The following is a 25,858-nucleotide window of genomic DNA, read 5'->3' as shown; positions in this document are numbered from 1 at the left end:
CTAGGCACCATATTCCGGTGCCTGTTCGGGTACACAGAGGGAAAATTCAGAATGTGCAATCCACCTAACATCATGGGCGGAATTCTCCATTGTGCTGGCGCCCGGGCGTTTCCCGATGGCACGAGACTGCCCCACAATTGGAAAAACCATTGCCCGGCCGGCGTAACGGAGAATCCCGCCGGCGGGTCGGGGCAGAAAAGTGGTGCAACGGGGCGGAGAATCCAGCCTCATGTCTTTCGGGACTTGGGGGAGGAAACTGGAGCACCCGGAGGAAGCTCATGCAGACACGGGGAGAACATGCAGATTCTGCACAGTGACCCAAGCCGGGGAATCAAACCTGGAACTCTGATGCTGTGAAGCAACAGTGCTACCGTGCTGCCAAAATAGCACAAGGCATCATTCACTGATAAAGGATTGGGTAAGCACACTGTGGTTTAATTTATTAAAATTAGACAAATGTGAATGGTCTTCCATTGTTGTAAAGCTCTGGACTGTCTTCTGCTCTGCTGCTTAAAACAAAAAGTGAAACTGGATGCTGGATGCTGAAACAAAGAGTCATCCGGGCTCCCTTCTCTCTCCACAGAGGCTGTCAGACCTACTGAGATTGTCCAGTGTTTTCTGTTTTTGATACACACACACCATTCCCCTTCCAGCCTTATGCACCATGCAGGGCAGCACACGCAGCACGGTTGCTTGACAGCATCAGAGTTCCAGGTTTGATTCCCCGGCTTGAGAGTGGATGCAGTGCGCCCTTGAAGGCGGAGTTAAGCGTCGTGTGCGCGCACGCAGCACGTCACGTCGTCATACGTCAGACGCATGCGAGCCGGCTGGCCGGCAAAGTTTATAAAGGGAACGTGGAGCCGGGCGCCGAGACCCAGTCGGAGAGGCGGCGATTGATTCATGGCAGCAGTGGGTTACCTCAGAGTGTGGAGCCGGATCTGGCTACGAACCACCAGACACCCCGCAGCCCTGGCACCAGCCCTCGGGCACGCTACAACCCAGCGGCGCCACTGTGAGTGTCTCCCCGCCGTAGCCGGCTTCTCCCGGGGGGGGGAGGGAGGACGAACCCGGCCGACACTGGTTTCAATGAGGGGAGGTCCCGGCTTTCATCGCCCGGGGACGTAGGTCAACTCAAGGGCGCCGCATTCCGACAGCAAAAGGCGCCCGGATCTCCCTTACCTCCCACCACCGTTTCTCCGCCCCCTTTACTCCTTCCCCCCCCCCCCCCTTACTCTTCTCCCCCCCCCCCTTACTCTTCTCTCCCCCCCCTTACTCTTCTCCCCCCCCTTACTCTTCTCCCCCCCTTACTCTTCTCCCCCCCCTTACTCTTCTCCCCCCCTTACTCTTCTCCCCCCCCTTACTCTTCTCCCCCCCCCTTACTCTTCTCCCCCCCCCTTACTCTTCTCCCCCCCTTACTCTTCTCCCCCCCTTACTCTTCTCCCCCCCTTACTCTTCTCCCCCCCCTTACTCTTCTCTCCCCCCCCTTACTCTTCTCTCCCCCCTTACTCTTCTCTCCCCCCCTTACTCTTCTCTCCCCCCCCTTACTCTTCTCTCCCCCCCCCTTACTCTTCTCTCCCCCCCTTACTCTTCTCTCCCCCCTTACTCTTCTCTCCCCCCCTTACTCTTCTCTCCCCCCCTTACTCTTCTCTCCCCCCCTTACTCTTCTCTCCCCCCCTTACTCTTCTCTCCCCCCCTTACTCTTCTCTCCCCCCCTTACTCTTCTCCCCCCTTACTCTTCTCCCCCCTTACTCTTCTCCCCCCTTACTCTTCTCCCCCCTTACTCTTCTCCCCCCTTACTCTTCTCCCCCCTTACTCTTCTCCCCCCTTACTCTTCTCCCCCCTTACTCTTCTCCCCCCTTACTCTTCTCCCCCCTTACTCTTCTCCCCCCTTACTCTTCTCCCCCCTTACTCTTCTCCCCCCTTACTCTTCTCCCCCCTTACTCTTCTCCCCCCTTACTCTTCTCCCCCCTACTCTTCTCCCCCCCTACTCTTCTCCCCCCCTACTCTTCTCCCCCCCTACTCTTCTCCCCCCCTACTCTTCTCCCCCCCTACTCTTCTCCCCCCTACTCTTCTCCCCCCCTACTCTTCTCCCCCCCTACTCTTCTCCCCCCCTACTCTTCTCCCCCCTACTCTTCTCCCCCCTTACACTCTCTCCCCGTTATTCTCTCTTCCCCCCTTGCCCCATTTCCCCCTTTCTCTCCCCCTTGCCCCATTTACCCCTTTCTCCCCCTTGCCCCATTTACCCCTTTCTCTCCCCCTTTCCCCCTTTCTCTGCCCCATTTCCCCCTTTCTCTGCCCCTCTCTTGCTCTTTCTCCCTCCATCCTCTTCTCTCATTCTCTCTCTCTCCTCACTGATCATTGACGTGGCCTCTTCGCCGAGTGGTTTCTCATATCTGCTTCAGTAATCCGCTTTGTAGTGTGGCCTAATTTCACATCCTCAGTTGGGAAGGGGGGGGGGGGGGGGAGGAGGGAAAACTGATGTTTGTTATCACCTTGTTGTATTTTAGTATCTGGTGCAGTTGCTGGGGACAGGATATTTTCTGTTCGGCTCGAACCGGATCTGTTTGCATCACTTGTTTGATAAGTAGTGAGAAATGGCTGCTCTCTGGGAGCTTGGTGAGCATCTTTGAATGTTAAACGGTGTGACCTCGGGAAAACAGGAGTGCATGCGTGGTTCGTGCTCAATGTCAAACTGCTCGGATTTGGAGTGCACTCAATGAGAGGCTTCGTTTAATATTTCACCGCCATTGGAACATAGTCTGCTATGAATGGGTGCTGCAGATTGAATTTCAGAAAAATCCTTGAGAGCATGTAACCTGATGCCTTGTGTGGGATCAAACGGTTATAAATGCTGGCCTTTTTCTGAAACCCAATTGAAATCAGCTCTTTGTTTAAAATTGCTCGCTGTACTGTGAATGGTGCTTTGCTCTTGTTAGGCCACTCGTGTTTATTTTATGAAAATTGCAAATCCCCACAAATCATGAATCAACTGCTGGTTGATGCAGTGGTATTAAATCTTTCATTTGGCTGCAGACCTGACTTCTGTTTTAAAGTTTGCCAGTCTGATAATTATATGCCCAAGTGTGGATTGGAAGGTGTTAAAATGGTGGCCTTCGTTTATAGATCCACAGTCCTGAAGAAGGGTTTTATTCTTTGATCAAAGCATTTATATTTATCTGATTTCAGTGTCAGATTAATTTTATGTTTGCGAACTGAGCATTTTGCAGAGAAGGACATTTGCATTCCCAATGCTCATTCAGCTGACACGATCAGGGAAAATTAACCAGTGTGTTACTTGAGTTGGCGCCTGTGTTTTGAAATTAGCTGCTGTGGGGGGGGGGGGGGGGAAGAGGGAGGGAGAGAGAGAGAGAGAGAGAGAGTTAATTTGAAAATGGCTTTACTTGGAGGGAGAAATGCAGAAGAATGTGTGGGCAAGTTGGACGGACATTGTTGCAAATAATTTGCAACATACTGAAGGTTCAGATACAGACAAATAGACATCTAGAGGAGACAAAAAACTTTCATATATGTGCCCACTGGTCCGCTTGAATTCTAATGGCACTCATGTACTAAGCTTTCTGGACTGTAACTTGTTGATTACAGCATTGAACCTTTGCTTTCATCTAGAAGCCATTGATCACTTAAAATAGCAAATTTAGTCAATGGTAACACTTGCAACTACAGTTTGTTCTGGTACTGTGCATTTTGGCTGCACTGTGGCTTGAAACACAGGAAACCGTGTTTGAAATGTACTATGTTATATCTTGTTGTAGTCAGCATTTCAGTGCAGTGCAAACTTCTCAATCATTTCAAAAGGAAATTGTAGTTAATGTACCCGTTTATCACTATCGTGGCTCAAAGTTAAGGTTTTACAACTAGATTATGAATGGAGAAAAGTACACTTGCAATAGATAATGTGACGTTGACTGTGATTGATGATGGTAGGTGCCTTCCAAGGAGTTTGCTTGGGACTGTGTGATTCCACATTCCAAATGTTGCCTCTGCTGAAAATTTCCACAATTCTGTAGGAACTGATATCAACCATTCAACCCCATAGTCTGTTCACATTCAATTAGACCGCGACTAAGTTGTCTCTTCCTCCCATCTACTTGTAATCCTAATACTCCTGCTAAACAAAACCATTGATCTCCACAATGTCATTTTTAATTGATATCACCTGCCAATCTTGAGTTCCAGATTTCCAAAAACTGACAGTGCCTCCTGAATGGCTCAGTTCGAATCTCGACATTGTGCACGCTTGATCTGAGCTGGTCATTAATCAATTATTTCACAATCCAATGGTAGTGCCCAAGGTGTCTGACTTCATACTGATAGGAAAGTTTCACTATTTGGTGGTGAGGAAATCTTATTCCACTTGGACCTGCAGTCAAATTGAGAAAACCACTATAAAATCCTTTGGTGAAGTGAACTGTTGGGCATTAGTCTGGTTTTGCCAAGTGTAAGTCAAATAACCATACTTTATCAGAGTTACAAAGCCAGAGCTTGGAATGTGGACAGGGGCAAACCCCTAATCCAGATTCTTGTCTGCTCCAAAAACAAATTCAAACTCAATCCAATTCATGGTCCCCACAAGAGAGACATTTCAGATCCATGCATTGCACCGTACCTTGCTAAAAGGCCAAGAAGCGAATGTGTTTAGAATCCTGGGAACCCAGAATTGGCTTTCTTCCAAATAGTCATGTGTTTACTGAGCAGATTGCTCAAGGTTCATGATAACCTTGAAGCCGCCAAGTATTTAAAATTCCTGTCTAAATATTGAAGAAGTCTTTTGAATTTGATGACCTTTTGGGAGAATATCTTATTTTGTTTTTGAGTAAAATATTCACGGATACTAGGTTGCTGATATTTATATTTTTACTGGGGAATGGGAGAGAAATGATTTAAGATGAGAAAAAAGCTATTTGCAGTACTGGTGTCCCTCCAGGATGCACAAGGTATTGCTCAGTGACCTCTACCAGTAGATGTACACTGCTGAAAAATCATCAATGTCAAATGATTGTGTGCATGATCACTGTACTAGCTGTTGACCAGATACTTCCATCTCTCTCCCTTCACAATACCCCTGGTAAAGAGAAACTTCAATGAGCAGTTGAAGCATTCTTGTCTGTTGCGATTTTAGGATAGTACATTTCAGTTAAATTTATATTGAGCATAGTTTGTGACTAAGCGTCCACCTTTTTTGGACCAGTGAAGTAAGACCATAAGACATGGGAGCAGAATTAGGCCACTTGGTTCATCGAGTCTGCTCTGCCAGGACTTCCGGTGTGCACTATGTGAGTGGTCACACAAAAGGCAGCTCCTGCCAAGGTTACAGAAAACAGCTCTTTTTTGGGCAGTGCGGGGTGGAATTTTGATGGGAGTGTGTGGGTGAATGTTGGAGGAGTACTTTCCCCCAGGAATGGTATGTTTCTTGGTTTCCAGACCCGCAGAAACAGTGCAAGATTTGGCTGGAGCTACAGAGACAAAAGCCTCTTCAACATGCAGGCGGGGGAAGGGCTAGTTTAAAGGCCTCAAGCTGACTTGAAGGCCTTTATGAAAGTTGAATTCTTTCAACAGCAGAGGGAACAACTGTGAAAAGATCTCACCCTGGCCATTGAGGTGATGAGGCTTCTGGTTGCCGCGATGCAGTGCTGAGCCGCACGTTCGGTGGCTCCTGCTATTTTTGGACTTTCGGACTCTTTTAAGGGCCCGCAACGGTGCTGATTTGATTTTTCCCCGGGTGGGAACGCAGCCTCTGTGCTTGGTGGCCGGTGGATGGGCTGGACTGGAAGTGGAGCAACCAGAAAATCAACTTTGCAGCGGAAGAAGGTGCAAGGCAAAAAGGACAGGATGGCGGCGGGCGGGGAACCGGCAGCGTGGCAGCAGTGGGCTAGGGAGCAGCAGGAGCTGCTGCTGCGCTCCTTCCAGGAACTAAAAGCTGAGATCCTGAAACCGTTGAGGGCATCGCTGGACAAGCTCAGGGCGACTCAGGCGGCTCAGGCTGCAGAGATTTGGGAGCTGCAGCAGGCGGTTTTGGAGAACGAGGATGAACTCTTGGGCCTGGCGGTGAAGGTGGAGTCGCATGAGGCGCTTCACAAACGATGGTTGGCAAGGATGGAGGAGATGGAGAACTGCTCCCGCCGGAAGAATCTGCAGATTTTGGGGTTCCCGGAGGGGCTGGAACGTTCGGATTTGGGGGCTTATGTGGTCCTGATGCTGATGGGCGCGGTCGTTCCGGGGACCCCTGGAGCTGGAGAGTGCCCACCGGGTGCTGCTGTGGAAGCCCTGGCCGAATGGGCCGCCCAGAGCGGTGCTGGTCTGCTTTCAACGCTTGGCCGACCGTGAGTGTGTGCTTCGTTGGGCGAAGAGGGAGAGGAGTAGTAAGTGGGAGAATACGGAGATCAGGATCTACCAGGACTGGAGTGCGGAGGTGGCGAAGAGAAGGGCTGGGTTTAACCGGGCGAAGGCAGTGCTCCATAAGAAGGGGGCCAAGTTTGGCCTGTTACAGCTGGCACGCCTGTGGGTCACTTATAAAGAACGCCAACTTTATTTTGATTCCCCGGAGGAGGTCTGGACTTTTGTCCAGGCAGAGAAGCTGGACTTGAACTGGGGGCTGGGGAGCATTGTGCGCAGCCCGGAGGCTTTGTCCTCCTTGATATCCTTTTGCTCTTTTTGGTTCTATTGGACGATGTTTGTTTTTGCTGTTTTGCCTTTTCTTTTCTGCTTTTTGGGACTGTTATCTGTTTACTTGGGTGTTTTATCATATCATGTTGGGATTTTTATTATTGCACTGGTTGTGGGTTTGGGTGGGGTTCGCGGCCCTGTTGGGTCATGTGCCTGTCTTCTCACGTTTAGGGTCGGGGGCGGGGCTTGGGATGGGGGCGTGGGCTTTTCTCCCGCGCTGGGGAAGCAGGGGGCAGGGTGTGCATTGGGGGAATGGTTGTATGACACTGGGGAGGGTAATTGGGGTGGCAGGAGCAGCCGGGGTCAGCAGGAGTCGGCTGACTTACGGAAGTATAATGACCGGAGTTACGCAGCTGGGGGGGGCCCTAGCTTGGGGGGTGGGGGGGATACCGGGTTGCTGCTGGAATGGCCAAGGGGGTCGGGATGGGGGTCTGTCGCTGTGTGGGGCGGGGGGTGCGTGCACGTAGCGGATTACGGAAGGGTGATGGCTAGTCGACGGGGGAGGGGGGCAGGTGGCCTTCCGATCCGGCTGATCTCCTGGAATGTGAGGGGACTGAATGGGCCGGTCATATAGTCCCATGTGTTCGCGCACCTGAGGGGGGTGAACGCGGACGTGGCTATGCTTCAGGAGTCTTACCTGAAGGTGGCGGGTCAGGTTAGGTTGAGGAAGGGGCGGGTGGGCCAAGTGTTTCATTCGGGGCTGGATGCAAAAAACCAGGGTGTGGCGATCCTGGTGGGGAAGAGGGGTGTTGTTTGAGGCGTCAAGTGTGGTGGCAGACAGCGGCGGGAGGTACGTGATGGTGAGCGGCAAGCTACAAGGGGAGCGGGTGGTGCTGTATACGGTCAATGTATACGCCCCGAATTGTGATGATGCAGGTTTCATGCATGTTGGGCCGGATTCCAGATATGGAGGCGGGGGGTGGGCCTGATAATGGGGGGGGGGGGGGGGGGGGGGGGGACTTCAGCATGGTGCTGGATCCGCCACTGGATCGATCCAGTTCCAGGACGGGTAGGAAGCCAGCGGTGGCTAAGGTGCTGATGGGGTTTATGGACCAGATGGGAGGGGTGGATCTATGAAGGTTCGCGAGACCGACGGCCGGGGAATTTTCATACTTCTCCCATGTGCATAAGGCCTACTCCCGGATTGATTTTTTTCGTTTTGAGTAGGGCGCTGAGTGCGAGGGTAGTAGACACTGAGTACTCGGCGATAGCCATTTCTGACCATGCCTCGCATTGGGTGGACCTCGAGCTGGGGGAGGAGAGGGACCAGCGCCCGTTGTGGCGCTTGCTGGCGGACGAGGTGGTGAGGGGGCGGGTTTGAGGATGTATAGAGAGGTATCTAGAGACCAACGATAATGGGGAGGTCCAAGTGGGGATGGTCTGGGAGGCGCTGAAGGCGGTGGTTCGGGGGGAGTTGATTTCCATTCGGGCCCACAGGGAGAGAGGGGAGCAGAGAGAAAGGGAGAGATTGGTGGGGGAGATGGTGAGGGTGGACAGGAGGTACGCGGAGGCCCCGGAGGAGGGATTGCTGAGGGAGCGGCGCAGCCTTCAGGCTGAGTTCGACTTGTTGACCACCAGAAAGGCGGAGGCTCAATGGAGAAAGACTCTGGGTGCGGTGTACGAGTATGGGGAGAAGGCAAGCAGGATGCTGGCACACCAGCTCCGTAAGCGGGATGTGGCCATGGAGATTGGTGTGAAGGATCGGGGAGGAAATGTGGTTGCGGAGGGGCGTAGACATTAATGGGGTCTTCAGGGACTTTTATGAGAGACTGTATCGGTCCGAACCTCCGGCGGAGGAGGGGGGATGGGGCGCTTTTTGGACCGGCTGAGATTCCCGAGGGACGGGTGGAGGGTCTGGGGGTGCCAGTTGAGCTTGAGGAGCTGGTCAAAGGGATAGGGAACATGCAGTCGGGGAAGGCGCCGGGGCTGGATGGGTTCCCGGTTGAATTTTACAAGACGTATGCAAATCTGCTGGGCCCCCTGTTGGTTAGGACCTTCAACGAGGCAAGGGAGTGGGGGGGCCTTGCCGCCGACGATGTCTCGGGCGCTGATCATCTTGATCCTTAAGCGAGACAAGGATCCCCTGCAGTGTGGGTCATACAGGCCGATCTCACTTTTGAATGTGGACGCCAAGTTGTTGGCAAAGATCTTAGCCACGAGGATAGAGGACTGTGTGCCGCCGGTTATCCACAAGGATCAAACGGGGTTTGTGAAGGGGAGGCAGCTGAACACTAATATACGGAGGCTCTTGAAAGTTATAATGATGCCGGCGGTAGAAGGGGAGGCGGAGATAGTGGTGGCGCTAGATGCGGAGAAGGCCTTTGATAGGGTCGAGTGGGGGTACTCGTGGAAGGTGCTGGAAAGGTTTGGGGAGGGGTTTGTCAGTTGGGTGAGGCTGTTGTATGAGGCCCTGATGGCGAGTGTGGCCACGAATAAGAGGGGGTTGGAGTATTTTCGACTATATCGAGGGACAAGGCAGGGGTGTCCCCTGTCCCCCCTACTTTTTGCACTGGCAATTGAACCCCTGGCTATGGCGCTGAGGGAGTCGGGGGATTGGAGGGGGCTGGTCCGGGGTGGGGAGGAGCACCAAGTGCCTCTCTATGCCAGGGGTGGGCAAACTACAGGCCGCATGCGGCCCGCCAAAGGTCTTTATGCGGCCCACCAAGTCATTAAAAAAAAAAAAATTTTTTTTTACAAAAAAAAGTTTTTTTTTAAGGTTAATGGGGGGGGGGGGGGGCTGTTGGGTTACTTACTGGTATAGGCTGGATATGTTGACTTGAGTAGGGTGATCATTGCTGGGCACAACGTCGAGGGCCGAAGGGCCTGTTCTGTGCTGTACTGTTCTATGTTCTATATGAGGCGCCCAGAATCATAACCGGGTGAAGTAATTATTTTACTTAATATACTATGCGGCCCTTTAAAATTGTGAATTTCTGAATGTGGCCCTTGCACGGAAAAGTTTGCCCACCCCTGCTCTATGCGGACAACTTATTGTTGTATGTGGCGGACCCGGTGGGGGTGATGGGGATTCTCCGGGAATTTGGGGATTTCTCAGGGTATAAGCTTAACTTTGGGAAAAGCGAGCTGTTTGTGGTGCACCCGGGGGACCAGGAGGGGGGATTGGGCGGCTCCCACTGAAAAGGGCGGAGGGGAGCTTAGGTACTTGGGGGTTCAGGTGGCCAGGAGCTGGGGGGGCCTTGCATAAGCTTAACCTCACAAGGCTGGTGGAGCAAGTGGAGGAGGAGTTTGAGGTGGGACATGCTGCCGCTGTCTCTGACGGGTAGGGTGCAGTCAGTCAAGATGACGGTGCTCCCGAGGTTCCTGTTCCAGTGCCTCCCCATCCTTCTCCCGAAGGCCTTTTTTAGGCGGGTTAACAGGAGCATTACGGGGTTTGTGTGGGGGGGCTGGTGTTGCCCAACCTCTGTGGGTATTATTGGGCTGCCAACGCAACGATGGTGCGTAAGTGGGTGATTGATGGGGAGGGGGCAGCATGGAAGAGGATGGAGATGGCATTCTGTGGGCACGAACCTGGAAGCGCTGGTAACGGCGCCGCTGCCGCTCCCTCCAACGAGGTATACCGTGAGCCCGATGGTGGCAGCTACCCTCAAGATTTGGGGGCAATGGAGGAGGTGGGGGCCTCGATGGGGGAACCACCGGTTTGTTCCGGGGAGAATGGATGGTGGGTTCCTGAGTTGGCACAGGGCAGGTGTCAGGAGGCTGGGGGACCTGTTCAGAGACGGGAAGTTCGCGAGCCTGGGTGAGCTGGAAGGGAAGTTTGCCCCCCCCCCCTCCCCCCCGGGAACACTTTTAGGTACATGCAAGTAAGGCTGTTTGTCAGTTGGCGGGGTTCCCTCTGCTACCACCGCGTGGGGTTCAGGACAGGGTGCTCTTGGGGTTGTGGGTTGGAGAGGGGAGGATCTTGGAAACGTACCAGGTGATGCAGGAGGTAGACGAGGCCTCGGTGGAGGAGCTGAAAGGTAAATGGGAGGAGGAGCTGGGTGAGGAGATTGAGGAGGGGACGTGGGCGGATGCCCTAGAAAGGGTGAACTCCTCTTGTGCGAGGCTTAGCCTCATACAGTTTAAGGTGCTGCATAGGGCTCATATGACCAAGACGAGGATGAGCCGGTTTTTTGGGACCGAGGACAGGTGTATTAGGTGCTCAGGGAGCCCAGCAAACCATGTCCACATGTTCTGGGCATGCCCGGCGCTGGGGGAATTTTGGAAGGGGGTGGCAAGGACTGTATCGAGGGTGGTAGGATCCAGGGTCAATCCAGGCTGGGGACTCGCAATATTTGGGGTTGCAGTGGAGCCGGGAGTGCACACCCAAGTGTGGTGGCCTGGGTCAACGATATGGCGGGGTTTATTAATTGGAGAGGGTGAAATTTTCCCTAAGGGGGTCAGTGCAGGGGTTTTTCAGGAGATGGCAACTATTCCTAGATCTCCTGGCAGAACGGTAAAAGCAAAAGGTCAGCAGCAGCAGCAACCTGGAGGGGGGGGGGGTTGTCTCTTTGTTTTTGTCTTGTGTTGAATCTTTGCCAACGACGGGCGTTAATTTATTTTTTCTCTTTTATATATACGGGGGGGGAGGTCTGTTTTTTTTTTCTTTTTTTGTGTTCCTAGAATTTTCTGTGTTCTTTTTTGTGAAAATTTGAATAAAAATTATTTTAAAAAAAAGTCTGCTCTGCCATTCATCCATGGCTGATATTTTCTCATCCCCATTCTCCTGCCTTCTCTCCCTGATCCCCTTATTAATCAAGAACCTGTCCACCTCTGTCTTAAAGACACTCCATGAATTGGACTCCACAGCCTTCTGAGGCAGAGTCCCACAGATTCACCACCCTCTGGCTAAAGAAATTCCTCCTCATCTCTGTTTTAAAGGATCGTCCCTTTAGTCTGAGATGGTGTCCTCTGGTTCTAGTTTTTCCTACAAGTGGAAACATCCTCTCCACGTCCACTCTATCCAGACCTCGCAGTAACCTGTAAGTTTCAATAAGATCCCCTCTCATCCTTCTAAACTCCAACGAGTACAGACCTAGAGTCCTCAAAACGCTCCTCATACGACAAGTTCTTCATTCCAGGGATCATTCTTGTGAACCCCCTCTGAACCCTTTCCAAGGCCAGCACATCCTTCCTTAGATATGGGGCCCAAAACTGCTCACAATACTCCAAATGGGGTCTGACTAGAGCCTTATACAGCCTCAGAAGTACATTCCTGGTCTTGTATTCTAGCCCTCTTGACATGAATGCTATTAGTTGTCCCTAAGCTTGTGAGTTTAAAAGCTAATGAATGCCAATACTACTGAAGGATATCTGGGGAAGTGTAAGAGCATATTCTAGATTTCTGCAAGTTTTAATAACATTTTGTTACTGAGAATTATCATACTCATATCTCAGTATTTTTCTCCCACTCTAACTTGATGAAACAAAATACTTTGGTGCTTCTGTCACCAAAATGAAGCCTTGGCATCTTTGACTAAGCTGGGTTTTTCCCAAGCTTGCTGAGCAAGAGGGAAAAATTGTACTCGAGCTAATGCTGTGTCCTATGCATTTTTGTGGGGTGAATTTAATTTAATTTACTCCATTCGGTGATAAACCACAAATTCCCCAAAATTCAAGTTTGTAATGCCTCATTGACAAACATGACTTTGATCTGGAGAAACAAAGTCAATGGGTGGCACAGTGTTAGCACTGCTGCCTCACAGCACCAGGGACCCGGGTTCAATTCCAGCCTTGGGTGACTATGTGGAGTTTACACGTTCTCCCCATACCTGTGGGCTTTCTCCCGGGAGCTCTGGTTTCCTCCCACTGTCCAAAGATGTATAGGTTAGGTGGGTTTATGGGGATAGGGTGGAAAAGTGGCCGAAGTTAATTGCTCTTTCAGAGGGTCATTGCAGACTTGATAGGCCAAATGGCCTCCTTCTGCACCATACAAATTCTATATTTAGAAAATTGTGATTATGCTTCACTGTTCATATCCTATTAGTATGAATATTTCACTTGCTGCCTTTCAACCAACAGTGCTGAACCTGATTTATTGCAGTTACAAATGAACTTCCCAGACGAGTACAAACTGTGAAATATTGATGGGCCCTTTGAACCGTAGCAGCATCTAAATCATTGAGAAATAAACTCTTTAATGGTGGCCTTGGATTTAATGCAAGTGTTATTAGATTGTCACCAAGTTGCTTTCATCTGAATAGATGCAGACAAACGCATTAAAGTGGCTAACCCAGTGGTTGAGATGGACGGTGATGAGATGACCCGCATCATCTGGGAGTTTATCAAGGAGAAGGTAGGAACGTTGCTCTTTTTGTAAAGTTTTAAGAATGCTCAAGCTTCATTTTTAGCCCTGGTGATTGTTCATTCATCAATAACTTATTAGATGTGAAGAGCTCAGAAGAGTTGTGCTACTATATGAATACTAGCTGGTCTCCCCATCTTGCTCATGATGTGCTGGGTGTCACATTTTTCTAACAATTAGTATTAGCAACAAAATGGGGAAAGTGCTGCAGTGTGCACACAATAAATATCCATTTCTCACATCGAGTTTGCCACAGACTGGCATTTCATTCAAACAATTTATAGTGCACAAGGAGGCCACTCAAGCCCACACCTCCACCCTCTGGGCAGCACAGTAGCAGGATCCCAGGTTCGATTCCTGGCTTGGGTCACTGTCTGTGCGGAGTCTGCATGTTCTCCCTGTGTCTGTGTGGGTTTCCTCCGGGTGCTCTGGTTTCCTTCCACAAGTCCCAAAAGACGTGCTATTAGATAATTTGGACGTTTTGAATTCTCCCTACGTGAACCTGAACAGGTGCTGGAATGTGGCGACTAGGGTTTTTCACAGTAACTTCATTGCAGCGTTAATGTACTTGTGACAATACAAATTATTATATATCCCTGTCGCCCCACCTAACCTAACCTTTTTTTGGACACTAAGGGCAATTTATCATGGCAATTCACCTAACTTGCACATCTTTGGACTGGTAGAAAATGGGAGCACCGGAGGAAACCCACACAGACGCAGGGAGTGCATGCAGACTCCGCACAGACAGTGACCCAAGCTGGGAATTGAACCTGGGACTCTGGAGCTGTGAAGCAACTGCTACCGTGCTGCCTTTTGTAGCTGGGCAGAACATGCTCCTGGATTTTGGTGGTGTTTACTGTTGGAGCAGGGGTGTCGGCTTTTTTGGCTTGGCCAGCATTTGTTGCCCATCTCTAATTGCCCTTGAGAAGGTGGTGGTAAGCTGCTGCCTACTGTACTTTAGGGAGGGAGTTCCATGATTTTGACCCAGCAACAGTGAAGCAACGGCGATGTATTTCCAAGTCAGGACAATGAGTGACTTGGTGGGGAACCTCCTAGGTGGCATTCATATGTATCTGCTGCTCTTGTACTTCCCAGTGGTAGTGGTTGTGCATTTGGAAGATGCTGCCTAAGGTGCCTTGGTGAGTTCTTGCAGTTCATCTTGTAGATCGTATATACACTGCTGTTACTGTGTGGTGGAGGGAAGGAATGCTAGTTTAAGGGGTGCAAATCTAGCGGACTGCTTTGTCCTGAATGATGTTCAGCTTCCTGAATGTTGTTGGAGTGGCACTCATCCAGGCAAGTGGGGAGTATTCCATCACACTCCTGACTTGTGCTCTGTAGGTGGTGGACAGGCTTTGGGGAGTCAGGACATGAGTTCCTAGCCTCTGGCCTGCTCTTGTAGCCACAGTGTTTATATGGCTAGTTCAGTTTATGGTCAGTGGTAGCCCCAGAATGTTGATAGTGGGGTATTCAGTGATGGGAATGCTATCGAGTCATGGGGCAATTATTTGATTCCCTTAATGGAGATGGTCATTGCCTGAGCACTTGTGTGTTACTTGACACTTCTAGCTGAAGATTATTGCCATTGCTTCAACTTTGTCTTTTGTACAGATGTACTGAGCTCCTCCTCCATTAAGGATGGGGAATTTTGTGGAGCCCCTTCCTCCAGTGAGTTTAATTGTTCACAACTAGTATGTTTTTCCCTTTTGAGATCTAGTATGTTTTTCCCTCTTGGTTCCCTCACCATCTGTCACAGACCCAGTCTAGCACTTATGTCCTTTAGCACTCTGCCAGCTCGGTCTGTGGTGGTACTACTGAGCCACTCATGGTGATGCACACTGAAGTCCCGCACCCAGAGTACATTGTGTGACATTGACATTCAGTGCTTCCTTCAAGTGGTGTTCAACATGGATGAGTGCTGATTCATTAGCTGAGGTGAATGGTACGTGGTAATCAGGAGGAGATTTCCTTTTCCATGTGTGACCTGAAGCCATGAGACTTGCAGGGTCCGGAGTCAATGTTGAGGACTTACAGGGCAACTCCTCATGACTATACCACTGTGATGCCACCTCTGCTGGATCTGTGCTGGGACGGACATACCCAGGGATGGTGATAATGGTGTCTGCGAGGGTTTTTTTCAGGTGCTTTGGTTTCCTCCCATAGTCCAAAGATGTGCAAGGTAGGGGAATTAGACCTGCTCAATTGCCCCTTGGTGTCCAAAGGTAGGGTTTAGGATTGGGGTGGGGGAGTGGATCTAGATTGGGTGCTGAGGGTCAGTGCAGACTTGTTGGGCCAAATGACCGCCTTTTGTACAGTAGGGACTCTATTTTTTTTTAAATTAAAAAAAATCCCTACCATTGATTGGGTCAGGATATGCAGAGTGTTTTCAGTTTCTATCTTGACTTTGGTATTTTAAAGTCATTCCCACCTTTCAACAAAAGCACTTATTGGCAGTAAAACACTTTGGAATGCTCTGAGGTTGTGACAGGTGTTATATAAATACCATATTTTAAGTAGTGTTTAAGGCCAGTTGCTTAGTGCTGAAAAAAAAAGGCCTGCTCTAACTGCTGTTGGGAGTTGATGAAGTGCATTCTGGTGTTAGCCGTATAATGTTCCCATTTCAACTATTTGGCCACTTCCAAAGCTCTTCCAACAATCATTCATCACAAGTGCTCAACTATAAACAATTGTCCAAAATATCTAATTTCAGCTAATGATACCCTTGGATAAGATTGCTTTGGTTTCAGACTGGACACCATTGGGTCATACACTCGGCTTACTTTCCTCCTAGCTACAGTCAGCAAACTTAATACATTATACTGTTTCCTCCTCTAAATAGTTGCTGTAGACTGTAAATGGCTCAAAACCCGAGCACTGAGCCTTTGTGACACCCCATTAATGATGCCTTACCATCACCTGATCATTCCTATTGGTTTCCAATTTAACCAGTCCTCAGTCTATACCCATGAGCACTAAACGCTAGAACAGTATCTTGTGGGGGCACCTTATCAAATGCCCTCAGAATCCAAATATACTATATCCTGGAGGTTCTCCCTTGCTTACCTTATTAATTACACCCTCCAAAACGATAATAAACCTCCTTGAAACAATGCTTGTCAGTGATTTGCAAGTGATCTGTTACCATGTCTTTGCTAGAATCTGGCATTCTACCGATTACTTATGGCAGTCTAACTGGCCTGCGGTTCCCTGCTTTCAATCCCTCTTTTGAATGGTAGGGTTAAATTACTACCTTTACCCAGAATGTAGGGAATTCTGGTGATCAAAACCAATTCATCCACCATCTCTGAAACTAACTATACGTCTATCATGTATCTCAACGTGCACAAAGTCCAGGGAGTTTGTTGACGTGGTCTCATTCATTTTCTAGGACATTTTCTTTGCTAATATTAACTATTCTCATTAGATCCTTGGTTCTGCACAATTTTTAAAAGTGTTTTGGGCCTTGCTTGTGAAGGCAGGTACATTGTTTATGGTACCTGCTGTTTCCTTAATCTCCCCTTTTGTGCCTGTAAGGTTATCACATTCATGTTCAGTACTCTTGTCCAAAGATGTGCGGGTTAGGTGGATTGGCCATGCTAAATTGCCCGTAGTGTAAGGTTAATGGGGGGATTGTTGGGTTACGTGGGTTTAAGTGGGGTGATCATTGCTCGGCACAACATCGAGGGCCGAAGGGCCTGTTCTGTGCTGCACTGTTCTATGTTCTTGCTTTTTGCATATATGTAAAAGCTTTTGTACTACTTGCTGATTTATTGTCATTTTATTTTTCCCTTGAAATTTCATGTTGCTCAAACAGCTCCAAATCCTCAGACCAGCTAACCTTTAGCAACATTGTACGACCGTGCTTATAGTATGTATCCTTAACTTTGCTAGTGAGCAATTGCTGCACTACTGTGCCAGTGTAGTTTTTGTTCCTCAGTGGAATGATATTGTAAGTTATGAATGGCTTCAAATATTTGCTTCTATGTACTGTCATCTTTCAATCTAAATTTTAAATTTACCCCCTCCCATTGATGTACCCCACCCCAACTATACACCTAATTGCCTTTTTAAAAAAACGCAATAGTTTAAGAATGAACCACATCACTGCAACTTAATGTTAAAGAAAATCATGTCATCACTTTCCCCCAGAGAATCTTTAAATAGAACCGCAAGACTGCTAATTAATGTCATTTTGCACCATGCTCAATCTAGGTGTAGCTACTCCATGTATTATAGAAAGCTACTGCCAATGTGTTTCATGAACTTCTCCCTTTCGTTTGTTGTCCAGCATATAGGAAGATTAGAATCATTAGGATACCTCTGACCAACAATGATCCAACAATGATCTCTGGTGGCATATAAACTACACCTACCATATTCTTTGCCCTTTGTTACAAGGAAACACAGAAAATAGGAGCAGAGGATGCCATTTGGCCCTTTGAGCCTACTCAGCCATTCATTATGATCATGGCTGATCATTCAACTCAATAGCCTAATCCTGCTTTCTCCCCATATCCTTTGATCCTGTTCACCCCAAGTGCTATATCGAACTGCTACTTGAAATCATGCAATCTTTTGGCCTCAACTACTACTCTGGTTTAAAAAAATCCACAGGCTGACCGACCACACTCTAGGTGAAGAAGTTTCTCATCTGTCTTAAATGGTCTTTCATGTATCCTCAGACTATGACCCCTGGTTCTGGACACTGCCATTGGGAACATCCTTCTTGCACCTGTCTAGCCCTGTTAGCATTTTATAGGTTTCTAAAGAGATCCCCCTCATTCTTCTGAACTCCAGTGAATTCAATCCTAAGCAATTGAATCTCCTCGTATTTCAGTCCTGCCATCCAGGAATCAGTCTGGTAAACCTTTGCTGCATTCCCTCCAGAGCAAGAACATGCATCCAGATGAGACCGAAGCTGCACACAATATTCCAGGTGTGGTCTCACCAAGGCCCTCTATAATTGCAGCAAGCTATCCCTGCTCCTGTAATCAAATATGAAGGCCAACATACCATTTGCCGCCTTTACTGCCTGCTGTAGCTGCATGCTTCAGTGACTTGTGTGCAGGGACACCCAAGTCTCGTTGCACATTCCTCCCTCCAAATTTATGGCCATTCAGATACCGCTTTGTTTTTGCTACCAAAGTAGATAACCTTGCATTTCTCCGAATTACACGGCATCTACTCACTTGTCCGAATCACACTGAAGGATCGCTGTATCCTCTTCACAGCTCACCCTCCCATCCAACTTGGTGTCATCTGCAAATTTGGAGATATTACATTTGTTTCCTCATCTAAGTTATGAAAATATATTGTGAATAGCTGGGGTCCCAGCACTGATCCCTGTGGTACCCCGCCAGTCACTACCTGCAAATTATTACGCCAACTAGGTTTCTATCCATCTCAATACTCTGCCCCGAATCCATGTGCATTAATTTTGTACACTAATGTCTTATGTGGGATTTTGTCAGAAGCCTTCTGAAAATCCAAATACACCACATCCACTGGCTCTCCCTAGGCTCCCCCTACTCGGCTTTACTAGCTACACCCTTGAAGAACTCCAGTAGATTTGATGAGCATGATTTCCTCTTCATAAATCCATGGATTGGCTGCCTTTTCCATTTTAATTTTGCGCCAGACAGGTATGGACAATTGTTGCAGTTCCCTCATGTTCCTTGAATGTTTACCATTGCCTAACCACTGTCAACCCTTTAAGTAACATTTCCTAATCTATCATAGCCAACTTGCGCCCCATATCATCGTAGTCTATTTATTAAGATTCAGGACCCGAGTCTTAGAATCAAGTTCTTCACTCTCCATCTTGTCATATTATGGTTGCTCAATCCCAAGGGGTCTTGCACAACTAGATTGCCAATGATTCAGTACTCGGTCTAGAATGGCCAGCTCTATAGCTAGCTCCTCAACGCATTAGTGTATACACTCCAGGAATTCTTCCTCTACGGTATTGTGGCTAATTTGATATGCAGATTAAAATCACCTATAATTACAGCTGTTCCTTTATTGCATGCATCTGTACTTTCCTCTTGAATGCCATTCTCAACATCACCACTGCAGTTGGGAGGGGGGGGGTGCCTGTATGCGACGGCCACTAATGCTTTTTGCCCTTTGGTATTTCGTAGAGAGGCCATTCGGCCCATCGATTCTGCACCGACCCTTGGAAAGAGCACCCCACTTAAGCCCACACCTCCATCCTATCCCAGTAACCCCACCTAATCTTTTTTGGACACTTGAGGGCAATTTTATCATGGCCAATTCACCTAACCTGCTCATCTTTGGACTGTGGCAGGAAACCAGAGCACCCTGAAAAAAACCCACACACACTGGGAGAACGTGCAGACTCCGCACAGACAGTGACCCAAGCCGGGAATCGAACGTGGGACCCTGGAGCTGTGAAGCAACTGTGCTAACCACTGCTACTGTGCTGCAAATTCTTGCGTCATCCAGTTTTCTATCCATCTCAATATTCTACCCTAAATCCATGCGCATTAATTTTGCACACTAATCTCTTATGTGGGACTTTGTCAAAAGCCTTCTGAAAGTGCAAATACACCACATCCACTGGCTCTCCCTAGGCTTCCCATAGTCAGCTCTACTAGCTACACACTTGAAGATCTTCAGTAGTTTTGTCGAGCATGATTTCCTCTTCATAAATCCATGGAATTGGCTGCCTTTTCCATTTAACCTTTGCGTCAGACAGGTATGAACAATTGTTGCAGCTCTCCCATGCTCCTTGAATGTTTGCCATTGCCTAACCACTTGTATCCCTTTACGTAACATTTCCCAATCTATTCCCAGCTCTACTCCTGCAGATTCCACATTGTCAGAGCTAATAGCCTTCCTCACTATTGTGTTAATTTCCAGTTTAACCAGCATTGCCACTCCATTGCCGTTTCCTTTTTTTTACCTTCCTAAATACTGAATACCCCAGGACATTCGGTTTCCAACCCTGGATCCCCTGCAGCCATGTCTCCGTCCTCCTGATTACATCATACCTGTTTACGTCAATTTGCTACCTGTAATAATTCTATATGGTGATTTTTCTTGTCCAAGATCCTTTCTCTGCCACGCCTTTATCTGTGCTTCATCCGAGCTACAACACCTTTTCTATTTTTTCCCATCTTTTCTAATCGGCAGAACCTGGAATAATTAGTTCGAACCTTAGTCATCCTTTAACCGTTTCTCAATTATCACTCATTAATTCATTTATTACAAATTCTTGTGTGTTTATATGTAGCACTTCAATTTTTAAATGGGCTAGTTTCTCAAATAGAGAATCAGCGGTATCAATGTATTGAGTGTACCTTGGGATACATGTACAGTGGGGCTTGACGGGAACCTTCCATTGTCTTGAGATAGTTACTGGATTGCCAGGAGATTGTATTTAAAAAATCAGGCTCTGTCCAGGATCAGTGGACTGATCTAGCATTGTGCGAAGTGCTTAAATCAAAGTATAAGAATGTGTTTTCAGTTAAGTGGTGGCAAAAACATAATTGGTTTCCAGCTGTGCCATTTTTTTGCAGGAGATGCAAATTGTGAATTTTCTGTAGTCTGCAATATTTGTGCAGAATTTCCACACTAATTTTCAAATTGCTGCTTGTATATGTAAGTATGCCTTCCTGTTGTAATTTTTTAAAAATGGAATCCTTTTCAACAGTGTAAATGGAACCACAAAGGGTAATTCTGAGGGGTAAAAAAAGACTTTTTGTCAAGAGTTGAATTTGAGGACGCTTTTCAAGATCGAAGGACAGGTGGTGATATTTGGGCAGAGTTTTCAGCAGCACCAAGCTTGTTAAAACCCCATGCCCTCAATATTTGGGTACAGTATGGATAAGTGTAAAGAAGGGTATTGGTTAAAATTTAAAGGTAGGGTGGGGTCTGACCCGGTTTAGACTAAGACGAGGATTTTGAATCTAATTTGTTGGAGGACAGGGAACAGCACAGATAAATATGTAGAACAAGGTTTTGGATACGATGAGGCTAGGGAAGGATGGGATGTTTAGCTGTGAAAATAAATGCCTACACGGGATGTGACTGGTTTAAAATTCAGTCCTGAACTTGATGCCAAAACTGCATGTGGTGCAGCATATAGAATGGGAAGGAGAATAGAGTTGGCAAAAGTTTGGGGGGAGGGGGGAAAGAACAGCATGTGTTAATGCCACCATAGTCCAAACAATTTTCCTTTTTGTTAAACTTTCTAAATGTTAATCCACTATCATTAGTCTTTTCACATTGTTGCAAAACTGTGCTCTACAAATGAGTAAGACTATAGTTGAGCAGTCAGCTGCTTTAGGTACACCACTTTTTTAATCCTCTGCATGGTTGGCATAGTGTTAGCACTGCTGCCTCACAGCACCAGGGAACCAGGTTTAATTCCGGCCTTGGGTGTCACTGTCTGTGTGGAGTTTGTACATTCTCCCCGTGTCTATTAGTTTCCTCCTGATGCTCCGATTTCCTCCCACAGTCCAAAGATGTGGGGGTTAGGTGGATTGATCATGCTAAATTGCCCCTTCATGTCCAGGGATCTGTAGGTTCGTTATGGGATTTGGGGGATAGGGAGAGGTGGTTGGGTGAGTGGATATGGGTAGAATGCTCGTTGGTGCAGGCTCGATGGGCTGAATGGCCTCCTTCTGCACAGTAGGGATTCTATGATGCTGTAAGAAAGAATGTTTAATACAGCATGGTAACTGGGCTATGCTTTAAGTTTTGGGGGTACTGATCATCTATTTTCTTTATCAAAAAAAGCATCCATTGGAATGAGAGATGATGTCCCTGATGTGATATGTGGTGAAGTTGTCACAACAAATCAATAGTATTTAATCCAATCAATCAGCTTGTCATAAAATGGCTATGTTGAATGCTTTTGTGGAAAGTATGTTATACTCTTGTTTTGTGATTGAAATTGTTGGCGGGTTTCTTGCTGATCTCGTATCTTGCGAGCCTGAGTATATTTATCAGAAACCTCTTTCTGCAGCTCATCCTTTCTAATGTTGATGTGGAACTGAAATATTATGATCTGGGTTTGCCACATCGGGATGCCACTGATGATCAAGTTACTATTGACTCTGCGCTTGCGACCCAGAAGTATCACGTTGCGGTCAAGTGTGCTACAATCACGCCTGATGAGGAACGAGTAGTGGGTAAATGTTTCTCTTGTATTTCAGTTTCAAGTATAGAATTAAAAAGCCACTGCTACACAAGTTCAGTATTAAATTTATGTTGAATACTATACATCTTAATGCAAAGAAAATAACTGTTCAGGTTTGTACTTGGATGTGCAGTGTTCATGATCACAGTCCAGAGCGCTTTCCAACTGTTTTTGAACTAATCAAATTGCATTGTACCTCTTGCCAGTGTTGGAATGCAATTGTCAAAAGATCTTGGTTCAAGCCCAGCTCTAGACACTTGGTTGCATAGCTCGGGTTCACACTGCAGTATGGAAGGAGTGTTCTGAGGTGTTCTTTTGAGATGTCAAACTGTCTTTTTGACTCTTTCAAATTAGTGTAAAAGATTCAATGGCACCATTGGAACCGGGAGTTCTCCTAGTTTCCGGATTAATATTTATTGAGCCATCAATTTTTTTTGAAGAAAAATTACCTAATGGTTTATCTCTCGTTTGTGGAATGGTGTGCAAATTGGTGTTGCCCTAAATTACAACTATTAAAAAAAATAATTTTTATTGACATTTTTGAAAAATGTATAACAATAATAAACACCCCCCGACCCGTAACAACGCATATAACGAACCCCCCCCCCACCCCCCCACCCCAAATCCGATGAACAACAAAATAAATTATAAATAAATTAAATTAACATAAACAATACCCCCCTGAAGCCCCTCCCTTCCTCCCCGGGTTGCCGCTGCTGCTAACCTAGTTCCCTATCGTTGAGCCAGAAAGTCGAGGAAAGGCTGCCACCGCCTAAAGAACCCTTGTACTGACCCCCTCGGGACGAATTTGACCTTCTCCAGCTTAATGAATCCCGCCATGTCATTGATCCAGGTCTCCACGCTTGGGAGTCTCGCATCTTTCCATTGCAACAAGATCCTCCACCGGGCTATTAGGGACGCAAAGGCCAAAACACCGGCCTCTTGCGACTCCTGCACTCATGCTCCACTCCAACCCCAAATATCGCGAGCCTAAATTACAACTTCAAAAGCACTTCATCCATTGCAATATTTTGGGATATCCTATTCAGCTGTGAACCGCAACATTTATTTAAATGCTTATCTGTGAAATATTAATTAGTTGCATAGAATCTAGGTATACATACAACTTGAGTCTTATTGAAACCTCCATGTGCATGAATATCTGAAGGTAGTGGGAGGACACCAGAAGTCAAGGCTACTGACCTTGTTTTCTTTGCTGACTTGCTACAAGGCACGTTGAACTGAATTTGGGTTTCCTCCTTAAACCTGCCCCTCCCCCCAACCATCCTGACTAGGGATTACCAATCCTGAATGTCTGTCATCAACACTCTTGCTGGGTGTTGGTACCAACAACTACTACAGAACGTGCATGTGTACATTTGGTGAAGCTGTTAATCATCTAGGATGAATATATACTTAGTCTTTCCAGAAAGATCAGAAGTGCAGTTAGGTAGAAAAATAAAGCATCCAGGTCAGTGGAGGGGACAGTGACTTGGTGGAGGTGATGCATAACTACAGATCATAAATGAGGGCAGCTAATGCAAGTAAGTTTCTTTTTAAAGTATTGGTTTTAATGCACAAGTTACAAATTGATCTTCTAGAGAGCTACTTCATAACCGTGTTGTATAATCATTGTTGGAATGCAAGGTTCTACTAAAAACAATGTAGCAAGTTCATTATCTAAAGATGCATCTACACTTGTAGTGTCTTCCCAGAGAGTGATTAGAATCTGGGACTTGCTCCCTGGAGGAGCCTTCATGCCTTGGAAAGGAAGCTAGATAAGTAACAAGGCAGAAGTAAATGCTGATGCGGCTAGGTTACCTCCCGCAGTCCAAAGATGTGCTGGTTAGGTGGATTGGCCATGCTAAATTGCCCTTAGTGTCCGGTGGGGTTATGGGGATAGGGTGGAGGTGTGGGCTTGGGTAGGGTGATCCTTCCAAAAGCCAGTGCAGACTCGATGGGCCGAATGGCCTCCTTCTGCACTGTAAATTCTATGAAGTGGGGAGAATCATAGGCTGGGCTGTTCCTATGCTACTCCTACTCCTATATATGTAATTGGCCATGGCCACGTGGAACAGCTGATTTGTACCAATTCTGCAATTCTAGTGTAAATGCAACCTGCATCCAGTGTCTGATCTTAATCTGAAACTGGACAGAGAGGTTTCCTTTTGACTTTAGTCAGTTTGGATCTTCACGATGGACTGGTACTGCATTACAACTCTTGATAAGTCTTTCCTTTTCTGTCTGTTTTCAACTTGTCAAAATATCTGCTTTCCCAGAATTTAAACTGAAGAAAATGTGGAAGAGCCCAAATGGTACAATCAGAAACATCTTGGGTGGTACAGTCTTCCGTGAGCCAATTATCTGCAACAACATCCCTCGACTTGTTCCTGGTTGGACTAAAGCCATCACCATTGGCAGACATGCACATGGTGACCAGGTGTGTAATTTTATTTCTTGGTGACAAAGTGATTCGTAGCTTTTTATAAATTTGTACACCGTTAACTGTTTTGTACACTTAGTAGGACTAGTTTATTGGTGACTATCCTCTGGGGCTGATTCTTGTGCATTTTCAGCGAATTTTATGATTGCAAAACCACTAGGTGGTGACTGATACTTTCTTCACAGAAAAAGTGCTTGTGGGCTCAACTCCCCTGTTTTGCCCATTGCCATGGTGAAGTGCGCATTGACTTAAAATAACTACCCATTGCTTCTAATTGGAGACTGAAGAGTTCAAAAGTTCCTTTGGAAATGGCAGGTTAGGTTGTCCCATCTCCTAGTAGATATCTATATATGGTGGCATCGTATCACATTGGTTAGCACAATTGCTTCACAGCTCCAGGGTCCCAGGTTCGATTCCCGGCTTGAATCACTCTCTGCGGAGTCTGCACATTCTCCCTGTGTCAGCGTGGGTTTTCTCCGGAGGTTCCGGTTTCCTTCCACAGTCCAAACATATGCAGGTTAAGTGGGTTGGCCATTCCAAATTATCCTTGGAGTTAGTTTGCGTTACGGGGATAGGGTGGAGGTGTGGGCTTAGGTAGGGTGCTCTTTCCAAGGGCCGGTGCAGACTCGATGGGCCAAAATGGCCTCCTTCTGCACAGTAAATTCTATGATTCTATATTCTACAGTAATTATGGAGTGAGTTGATGGGCTTCTTGAAGGGAATAGGTGCTTGAGCTCTACCCACATTGTCAGGTAGTTAACTAGAGGATGAACAAGTGAGAACAGCCCACAAACTCGATGTATGTGGGAGAAGAGGCTGTTGCAGTACATTACTGTACAGCTTAGCTAGCATGGTTTTACCAAGGTCCTTTTGGTGCCTTGCAATCATGAGCTGATTAAATGCCACCTGCTTGAAGTAGACCATCTGAAATGATCATCGCTTTAGTACTGCTACCTGGTGTTGATGATCCTACAAGGTGGTGTTCCAGGTGGTGATTGGGAGGAAGCTGAGTGACGAAATGCATTGTTCTTAACTTGATGTGCCGGTTTGGTGGATTAGCGATGCTAAATTGCTGCTCAAGTGTAAAAAAATGTTTTATTTTTATAAATGGTTAGCTGGGATTACTGGGTTATGGCGATAGGATGATGAAGTAGGCCTAGACAGGGTGCTCTTTTGGAGGGTCGGTGTAGACTCGATGGGCCGAATGGCCTCCTTTTGCACTGCAGTGATTCTATGATCAGGCGAAGCAACAACTAACACA

At 47.3% G+C, this 25,858-nt stretch overlaps 1 protein-coding gene across 1 annotated transcript in view; it reads left to right on the top strand.

Moving 5' to 3' along the window:
- Nucleotides 1–791: 791 nt before the first annotated feature.
- The window catches only part of idh2 (isocitrate dehydrogenase (NADP(+)) 2), a 47,459-nt gene continuing 22,392 nt past the window's right edge, over nt 792–25,858 (top strand). The window contains exons 1-4 of the mRNA XM_038813335.1: nt 792–1,012; nt 12,885–12,976; nt 21,981–22,146; nt 24,434–24,594. Coding sequence (XP_038669263.1) covers nt 901–1,012; nt 12,885–12,976; nt 21,981–22,146; nt 24,434–24,594 — 531 coding nt within the window. The 5' untranslated portion in view covers nt 792–900. The remainder of the gene's footprint in view (nt 1,013–12,884; nt 12,977–21,980; nt 22,147–24,433; nt 24,595–25,858) is intronic.

This window comes from Scyliorhinus canicula, chromosome 12 (genome assembly GCF_902713615.1).
Source record: "Scyliorhinus canicula chromosome 12, sScyCan1.1, whole genome shotgun sequence".
Lineage (NCBI taxonomy): Eukaryota > Metazoa > Chordata > Chondrichthyes > Carcharhiniformes > Scyliorhinidae > Scyliorhinus > Scyliorhinus canicula.
The sequence above is the reverse complement of the archived record's forward strand: the minus strand, read 5'-3'. Positions and strand labels throughout refer to the sequence as shown.